Genomic DNA, 10,153 nt, shown 5'->3' with positions numbered 1-10,153 from the left:
TAGGGAAAAACAATTTATCTTCAGTGACTGTTTCACATTTTAATGCAAATAGATAAATAATTTATTAGGAATATCACAAGTGCATTATTAAGTTTAATGAGATTTTTTAAATGAGAAAGATTTGTAAGCATAGTTCAATCATGTAAGATCAAAAATGATTAGTTGTAACATCTTAATCAAAAGCTTCAAAGTAGAATTTTGAAAACACTTGTACAATATGCCCACACCCACTCATAGACACAAAATAATGTGGTTCTTCATAAATGCTATAGATGTGGGGAAAAAACAAAGGAAAATAACCAAAATACTTTAAGATTAGTTTCAAGTATGACTTAAAAAGAAAGCTAAGCCAATAATCAGGTATTTTTATATTCTAAATTTTTTATTATAGGTGTCAAATTGATTGATACTTACTAGTCACTACAGCTATAGGCAATTATAATTTTTATGAACTGTTTGTACATTGTACAGTAATGGTTTTACAAATTATTATTTCCTTGTAAGGAAGTGACAACTTTGTATGTCTTATTCAATATTGCTCACTGTTTTATTGTTTACTTATCTGTTAAGGAGAACCATATGAAGAGTACTAACATTTCATTCATATTATTAGCTGTTATAATTGAAAATAAATCACCCTCAAAGATATGAATGCAACCCTCATTAATTTATAAAGTTGCAATAATAAATTGCTTGGGTCAATTTATGTTAAATACCCTTAGCTTGAATATCTTAAAAATAGCAATAGATATAGCCTCATGCACATCTATAGTATTCATGTTTTCATAGATACTAGGAAGGCATGGCCAGATATATTGATTAAACTATTGTTAATTATGTATTTAATTTATTTATTAGACTTTATCTGATATATTATTTAGCAATGGCTAGATATATTAAACTGTTACAATTTATTTTACTTTACTTTCTTCCATTACTTTCCTTTACCTGGTCTACAGAGCCTTACATAATTGACACCTTTCTTGCCAAATCATTCAAACTTGAAAGTTCTCTTTCTAGGCATCCTCAGAGATCAAATATTTTCTTTTTTAATCACCCATATTTCTCTCTTTCCAATCTACTTCTAAGAAACATAAATCCTTACTCTGTGCTAAACTTAACCACACTGTATTTATGGCCCCATCTAGTTCCATATCCTGCAGCTTTTTCCTCATCATTATCTCATCTCTTACAGGGTTTCTAAATTCAAATGTGGGTATAGGAGTATGAGTTAGTGAGGAAGACACTAGGTAGGTATCATGAGAAAAGGGAGCTCCAGGTGTAAAACTGTCAAATTGGAGAGCTCGTGGTTAGTGTTGGCTTCAGCCAAAGAGTTCTCAGGAGGAACACAGGTACAGAGTTGTCACATTTTTAAATTTCTTAAGAGTATATGAAAATCTGTACTTTTATAAGGAATCTGCTAATTTTTTAGTACTGCTTTAAGTTTCTTTTTACCCAGTTGAAATAAATATTGCTTGCTGAACATATTCTACACAGAAGACACCAATTTATAAACTCTGTCAGAGTTGTACTACATCACACACTACTCATCTCACTGTTCTTGCACTCTGCCTACAAATACACAAAGTTCACCCTAAATAAAAACAGCCAAACATACACCACTTGACATTGCCATGGTTTGATTCCTGTCTCCATTCCAGTCACTTTGAAAGCTTTAAAACAAAGTAGTCTAACCATTCCTGCATTTCCATGGCACCCATTACTTTTTAATTTCCAGACATTCTTTCAACTATATTTCAACATGTAGTGAGTGCCTCTGCTGCAATGCATTCTATGAATTGCGATGCGTACTCTAAAGATGAAGGTAGTAGACTCTTCCTTAAAGGGGCTTATAATCTACATTATACGTACGTGTGATCCAAGAAGTGAGGAGGTAGAAACCCCAGCAGATCAGCAGCTTACCCTCATAACCACTAACCTACTCTTACAAAATCTGTGTGTTCATATCCAATCATGGAGTAATTAGCATTTTGCCAATACTAGAAAAATGCAATGATTTTATTATGTAAAGGACGGTTGTTCTCTTGAACTTTTTTACAGAGTCCCGATTTACTGAAATGCTGATTTAAACATACCAACCAATACAGCAACGTAACTATAGAGAAAATGATCTGCTTGCTTCCTCCATAATTAGGAAGGTCTGGCCCTAACTTTCTTATTAGAGAATTATAATTGAAGAAAACAAGATATAATGGATATATGTAGGCACTGAGTTTGATTTCAAGAGCTTATCCAAGTGAAAATACCAGAATCTTACAGAGAATAAACCTGTACTCTAGAAGCCTTATTTGCTAATTGTTACCTATTTAGGGTATAATTATTGAGACTTTTATTACAAGAGCACACATAGAAATACCCCTTCATAGAATAAGTCAAATTTATTTATAATTGTTGGCTAAATGGCAGTTGAATAGGCTCGACTTATATCCAGTGTGAGAAAACACAAGATCAGTATGAAGACTTTAGAGAAGTTAAAGATAATTCTCAAAATATACGTCCATCCTGAGTAATAAAGAAAAGTGTGTTAAACATTAGGATTCTGTCGAACATTTTATTTCATTAGTATAAAGACAGTATATTAAAAACTCACATATTCATCCTTATATTTCTGGCTGTATAATGATTTCAGTTTTATAGTTTCACATCCTTCAGTGAGAAACATTAAAAGCCTGTTCACTCTTACTGAAGTATTCATACTCAAACTATAAATCAAGCATTCAATATAAGTTTGCCAAGCCCAATGTATTCTAGAACATGATATGAAATTTATTATGCCTTATTAAAGAAACTCACCTTATCTCTAGGACCAAAGAGGAATTGATTTTCCAACCTTCTACAGAATGCTGGAAGACTGAAGAGCCAGACTTTCGAATGATTTTATCCGAACTATTGACAAGCGATCGACTCAAGCACAGCTCACCATCTCTGAAACAAATCACAATGCCAGCTTTGTGAAAGTAAGAAGCATTTTGTATAAACAGCATAATACATAATTTGATTTAGATTACTGGTGACAACTTGTAGATACAACTTTTTCTACCTGTTAGAAGAGGTGTAAGCATGATGAAAGGTATTATAAAAGGTGAATATGACTTTATCAGGAGAATCATTTACACTTATTATTTTACTTATTATTTTTGAAATAAAACTATTTTTATATAAAGAAAAGACCTTTGTAGTATTTCAGGAAAAAATTCTCATCGAAGTTCTGTTCCCCTTTAGCCCCTCCCTCCCCTGCTGTGTTTAACAATAGAGACAGGATGTTTGGCCAATTCTCCTGCATCTGTGTAACTGTGACTCCCAAGATTGTCACAGAAGACATACAGACATAATGGAAAGAGCTTTTGTTTTGGAGTAAGAAGACTTTGAATATCAGGTGATCTGGGCATGTTTGTGATTCTATCACTTGCTAGCCCATATGTCCTTTGACAATATTCTCTTTCTTACCTTACCTTGAAAATTGCAAAAACATTATCTAATATGCTTTGACTTTGTGAGAAGTGGAGCTCTGCACGTGAAAGTAATTTATAAAGCACAATTGAAGTGCTAATTCTAAAATTACATCGGTCTCAAAACATCTCTACAATGAGATGCTTCCCTGATAAGTTGGTGGTGGGGAGATAGAGATAGCAATGTGGGAAAACTCATTCAGTAGCCATTATTACTGGTATTTTCTGTTATATCAAATAATTAACTATGCTATCCCCACCAGTTAATAGCAACAGGCAAGTATATCATGCTGCATGCTACTAGCAGGGGTGTTGGTGGTAGGTGACAGACACCTATGATCGCATTTATATCATTAGGACCTTTATAGATGAACCTCTTCATTGTTCAGTAGACTATTCCTTGGTACTTTATACATGTACACCCGGATTCAGAGAATAAAAAAGCCACCTCTCTAGGCATAGCCCTTTCAATATCTGTATTTCATTACATGTCACCTCAGTTTTTTAGAATCTCAAAAACATAGTTAGAAAGTAACATGACTAGGGCTTCCCTGGTGGCACAGTGGTTGAGAGTTCGCCTGCCAATGCAGGGGACGTGGGTTCGTGCCCCGGTCCGGGAAGATCCCACATGCCGCGGAGCGGCTGGGCCCGTGAGCCATGGCCGCTGAGCCTGTACGTCCGGAGCCTGTGCTCAGCAACGGGAGAGGCCACAACAGTGAGAGGCCCGCGTACGGAAAATTTAAAAAAAAGTAACACGATTATTTGCTCAGTCACAAAGTCTAAATCTGTGTTTATTATGTAGGCAATCCTCCCCTACTATCAATGGAAACATTGCCTGTGCAACAGCTGCTAGATGAATTCTGTAATTGGAGGCTGATAGTTTGGTATTTTGGTTTGCATTCTTTTTTAAACATGTAGTTCCAATTTGAAGCAACTCAAAGCATCAAATGCAACTACTCCCTGTGAAATTTAGAACTCTATAAAAATTAATATTTTAAACTGTCCTACTGATGAAAATGATACACTTGCATGCCTATGCATGGCCAATCATAGTCATTTTATAGAGGTCATTTAGGATGCAAGGAAACATAGGGTGCAATTACTACTCAGTAGCCCCGATTCAATTTTTATATTACACGTCTAATGATAATAACTATTACATATGAATGAAAATGTGGATATACAGAGCTAACCTTCACACTTTTGGAGATACGCCTTCAAGAGTATGGACACAAACTCTCACCATTTCTAGGGGTAGGGACCTTCCCCATCTTCATCTTGTTAATAACTAACTGTCCTGTCAATAACATCTTTTTCTAACCACAGATTGCTACAATTAAAATAATTATTTTCTCCACCAATAAACTTTTACAGAAGAAGTAAGCTGGCATTTTAAATACCTGTGGGAGATTGCTTTACTGACAGGTAGATAAAGATACATTTTTGTAAGGCAGAATGATTGCTATGATATTGTATGGAGGCTTTTCAGAACCTCTAAGATTTAAAAAAAGTGCTTTAAAAGTTTAAATCAGTTTTATATTAATGAAATGCTACCACATTACTCTGCTCTTTGAACTGTTTTCATTGAACTGGTGATAAGTCAAATTTCAGACTTTTACCACTGGAAAGAATTTTGAATGAAAATAGCTTACAACTAGTCACACTTCTTGAAGTCAATGGAATTCATGTGTGAGAAGGCCAGGCTGCCAGGCTGCCTGAGGCTCTGGAGCAAATTTCTTTGTATAAGGTTAAATGAGTCCCAAGGGGTTTTTCTGCTTGTGACCTTGGCAGTACTCGGTCTGGAATAGGCTTTTCCTTCCTGTGAATGCAAGGCATGAAGGATGTTGCCACCCCCTAGTAGTTTCTCTTCCCAGATCAGAAACGAGTGCTAAACAGCTGCACTGAAAACATTTCTCGGATGGGGCTGTATACAGGAAGATTCAACACGTACTTCTAAAGGGATAATTACACAACATATAAAAGAAATAAAGCAATATATACTATAAAGTATCCCTGCTTATATCGAGCTAATAAGAAAAACCCAGTTAGATGGTCATCTATGGGATACCAGTGACAGAAGCTAATCAGCAGTTATATTACTAGTCTTTACAAATATTTTTCTTTGAAATATGAGTTGCCAGGCATCACTACAATTTATTCTATTAATTCTGCAGTACATAACACACAAGATTAATTTTCGTTCATGAAATTAGGTCCCCAAAAGCCCTGCAATGAACCCCACTGTAAGCACTTCTTGACTTGGCTTTGGAATGAATGTGTTCCCTTACGTTAAATTTTCTCTTTAATATAAAAATTTAAGTCATTTAAATGAAAAGAACTTGCATCAAATTAAGCCTGAACACAAACAGTAGGCAATTTCGTGTTTTCATTCCCTAAGTGCCAAACAACTAAAAATAAAGATGCGATGTATTACCTTAACTTACAGCCTATGGCTTTTAGTAGAATTCCAAATATAACATATGAAGTAACATGCAGATTCTGGCTTCCTGAGTTACAAGAGTGTGTTCCACCCTAGAACAAGCTGGAACTAAATTGCTAACAGTGATAATACTCTAAGTATGAATGCTTATCTCCACTGTCACCTCTATCATAAGTTTCAGAACTAATACTGCTGATCATCTAGTGAGACAACCTAAAGTACACAGTCACATTAAGAAGGAAATCTGTAGATAGTAAGAAAATTAAGTTAAAGTGTCATTTAAAGTCACCCAGGAAAACAGTATGTAGCAAGTTTTAAGGAATAATAATCAAAGCAAATGTCTATTTGGTATTAAAGTTTGTTACACTTTCAAATACATTATTTCATTAAATGCATATACCCACATATTTTTACCTGTAGGACCCTTAAGTTAACATATTTCTAATTATACCAAAGAGCACACAGAGCCAGTAAAATTACAGGCCAATTGTGAGGCAAGTGCCATTTTTCCCATTAAGAAAAAAATATCAATTAAGAATAGACCACTTCATATCCCTAATGCCCTTTCAGTTAAACTTCACTAGTCAACAGACCAGGCAATTGATAGGTTAGCTTCGAAGGAAACAGTTTTAAATGTCCAATTATTACTTGACCTATTCTCCAATCATTCCTTATTACAAACATGCTGCTAGTATTCCTCTGGAGATACGAGAATGCGGATGGTTGGTAGGAAAGCTGGGCTGCTGTTCTTTTTCCTTCTCTGTGGAATGACTGCCCCATATTGCATACAAGAACCTTGTTACACTGACTCTAGATGGGACCTCCAGTGTTAAAACGGAGGCAGGTCGAATAGATAAAGAAAGTGCTGCCTATTGCAAAATGGTAGCACGGAAGCTAAATATGAATCTAGGAGGATGTTCTAAGAATCGAATCCGCTGCCCACTGGCAAGGCACGCAGTGTCCCCCAAAAGGTCAGGGACTGCCGTTTACCTCACTGCTGATTACTGGCCTGGGTTCTGAGGCCAAACCGCCACTCTAGATTACTCATCTCAAAACAAGTCCCTCCACGTGGCTTGGGTAGAAAGAGAGTCAAGAAGAAGGCCGTTTGATGAGTCAACTCCTCCACCAGAAGCACTATTCTGGAGTTGAAACGAAACTATAAACTGGTATCACAAGCTTTTCCTCTGAACGTTTCATGTGAGGGAAAAGCGAAACAGCGCTCAGGGGGAACTCGCTGTCCTCACGTTGCCCCCGGCAGCGCCAACCCCAAGGGCTCAGGGAAGAGCTGGCGGCGGCAGCCCCGACGCTGCGGGGCACCGGGAGACGCGCGCTGTCTCGCCCTGCACGGCCGTAATTGCGGGATTTAATTAGGAAGGAGGAGCCCGGTTGCCGACTGAGCAGCAATTATTATTATTTTTATTTTTAAAGGGGGCCTGATTCCTGCAGTAAAGGCTTCCGCGTCTCCTCACTCATTCTTCCACCCTCGCGGCCAGCTCTCGCGGAGCAGCAGTTGCTTCGCCGCGCACTTCTGTTTGATGAACCCGCGCCCGCCCCGCGCAATCTCGAAGGAGCAGGGAAAGCAGGCTCAGCCCGAAAACGGTGCTAGAGAATCCCCTCACCCCCCGCTGGCCCGACCGCCGCGCCCCTGCCTGCGCCTGCCTCCTACACCTCCTCGGCGCCCTGGGCAGCGCCCACCGGCCGGCGGCGTCCAGGAAAGGCCACGGGAGGAACGTCGCCCGGGAAATGAGGCGCATCCCAGGTCGGTTATTTGACCCGGAGTACTCGGGATATGCTCCTCCTTCCTGCCGGCGGCTAAGGGAGGCCCGGAGAGGACGCCTGGGTGGCGTGTGGCGCCTCCTCTCGCCTGCCTCGTCCCTCCCACTCTCGCTCCCCAGGGTTGCCAGCCAAGGGCCCGAACCTCAGAGTCCTGGCGAGGCTTGGCCGCTTTGTCTGGGCTCAGGCATATCTTCGGAGCCCACCAGCCGGGAAGGGAACAAAGAGCCTCGACCCCCACGCCCCAGCCTCCGCCTCTACCCCACGCGCCGGTTCACCACCTTCCTGAAGACCCCTTTGTCTGCCTGGGAAGCACAGGTCTCTACCGGGGGTGCGCACACCCCCGCCCAGAGTCCTTCTTTTCTGACAATCGATCTAGGCTGAATTTTCAACCCACCCACTCCGTGTGTTAACACCATACAGTTCGGCGTTTTTCCCCCCAACATAGACCATTTAGAGATTTGTTGATGAATAACAATCAGCCAGCCCATCCCTTATTAGCTTTTTCATTCTCTTCCAGTCCCTTTCGACTGTACTTCTATGTTAATTTTCTATAAAATAACAATTTCTTCTGTAAATTTAAGCCGGCGTCTTGCTGACTTAAATTCTCATTACTTAGGGAGGAGCAGGAATATTAAGTAACGGAGTGCATTAAGTTTGTGTGTGTGTGCACGCGCGCACACGTTTTAGCAGTCCTGTCCACCGCCCACCCCCGACCCCGCCCGCCCCAACGGCAAGGGTTCTATCTTGGTTTTCATAAATCTTAGGGAAAATAAAAACCAGGCTGGCATCTCTGCCAGTGTGGAGTTTCCGATAGCGATAGCAGACGCCTCCGGATGAGGCAGGATTTCCGAAACAGGACTTTGAACAGAGTTGACAACCAGGTTCACATCCTCAGAAAACGCTTCCAAGCTATGTAAGCAACACAAAGTTGCCACCACCTCCTGGGTAAACTTCAAAGACACAGAGGCCAGAGGGGAGGGAGGAAGGAAGTGTGATATTTAGAGAACTTACTGGGGTGGAGGAAGATTCTGAACTCATCTAGAGAAACTAAAGAGCAGAAATATAGTCTGTGTGGAGCTACAGCACCCAGTTTCCAAAACTGTAACCATGACGCCCATGGGTTTTACCCACGGACAGCAAATAAGGAAGTATAGTTGGTTGACCTGGAGTTTCTAATCAAATTATGATACACAGATCTACCCGACAACAAAGAATTGTAAAGAAACAGAGGAGACACATTTCCTGCTTTCTGAGCTTTAACTTCAGCCTTTCAGGAAGCCAGCTTTCTCTAGTACCTCCCTAGAGTGATAGGGCAGAGAAAGAAGGAAGGGCAACCAGATGGTGAATAAAGACATCTAGATTGAGTTCTGCCCTGGGACTAAAAGGACAAGGGCACCCATTCTTTGTTGACACTTCTGCAGTGACTTCTTTGGCGTGCGAGCCCCAGCACCAACACAACTGTCACTGTCACCGCACAGGGCAAGTTGAACTCGTACTGAGAACCCGCTGTAGAGAATCACACACACCTCAACAACAGCCTTTGTCATTTAATTCACGAGACTAAACACTCACAAGCTGACACCAACACAAATACTACCCCAACCCTCACTCTGTCGTCTATATTCACATTTCATTTATGGCTTGACTTTTTATCATATCCTAAAATGAAGCTTTGCATTTACCCGATGAGTTGCGTCTCCTGGTGCTCCTCAGTTCTTGCTATTTCTTTTGTTTTATAAAAGATCAGGAGCAGACTTATCGTGCAGATCGTCCACCTCTTCCTAATGGAGCGCATCTTGGGTGCCCGGGAAAGTCCTGGTTGCCCCAGCTCCCTCACCTTCTTTTCATATAAAGGCTCCGTTTTGGGGAGATGTAGTCGCAGGGAGGGGGGGAGGATCTGTAAAATGCGAGGAGAGCGTGGAGCTGGGATCTCAGAAGCAGGTCTCGAGGGTCCTCGGCGGCCAAGCTCCCGCTGGTCCTCGAGCGCTGCCCAGCGCACTCTCTCGCGGTTCCCGCCAGCCCTAACCCGGTCGCTCCTCGCCGCCTCCCTGGGGCTCAGGTTTTTTTCCGAAGAGACACCTTGTACATTGGAGGTGGCGGCCGCTTCTGCAGCCGGGTTCGGGGGCGTCACTGGCCCTTCCCTTTTCCTAGCATGGAAATGATGAACAAAACCAGCCAATCACGGGACTCAGGGGCGGAGGCTGCTGTTGCCTTTCGTGGCTGGCGGCTGCTTGGAGAGTAACGTCGCCGGCCTTGCCTGAACCGTGCAGAGAGAGGAAGCTCACAAGCTCACAGTCGTGTATACATACACGCACACACACACGCACGCACCAGTGCTCGCACACCGTGGGAAGAGAGCAGCGCACTAAGAAGTCAGGTCGCCCTCTCGGGACACCAAAGCGTTAGCTCTGTGGACAAGGAAGCACCGAGATAGTCCGCATCAGCGTGGAGAGGACACCTCAGCTGG

General features: G+C 41.4%; 1 protein-coding gene across 1 annotated transcript in view; it reads right to left on the bottom strand.

Annotated features, from left to right (window-relative positions):
- Window positions 1-9,793, bottom strand: part of ST8SIA4 (ST8 alpha-N-acetyl-neuraminide alpha-2,8-sialyltransferase 4) — a 102,391-nt gene extending 92,598 nt beyond the window's left edge. The window contains exons 1-2 of the mRNA XM_007448015.1: window positions 9,369-9,793; window positions 2,815-2,946 (exon numbers count right to left, since the gene is read on the bottom strand). Coding sequence (XP_007448077.1) covers window positions 2,815-2,946; window positions 9,369-9,481 — 245 coding nt within the window. The 5' untranslated portion in view covers window positions 9,482-9,793. The remainder of the gene's footprint in view (window positions 1-2,814; window positions 2,947-9,368) is intronic.
- Between the last annotated feature and the right edge of the window lie 360 nt (window positions 9,794-10,153).

Source organism: Lipotes vexillifer, unplaced genomic scaffold (genome assembly GCF_000442215.2).
Source record: "Lipotes vexillifer unplaced genomic scaffold, Lipotes_vexillifer_v1.1 scaffold1678, whole genome shotgun sequence".
Taxonomy (NCBI): Eukaryota; Metazoa; Chordata; class Mammalia; order Artiodactyla; family Lipotidae; genus Lipotes; species Lipotes vexillifer.
The sequence above is the reverse complement of the archived record's forward strand: the minus strand, read 5'-3'. Positions and strand labels throughout refer to the sequence as shown.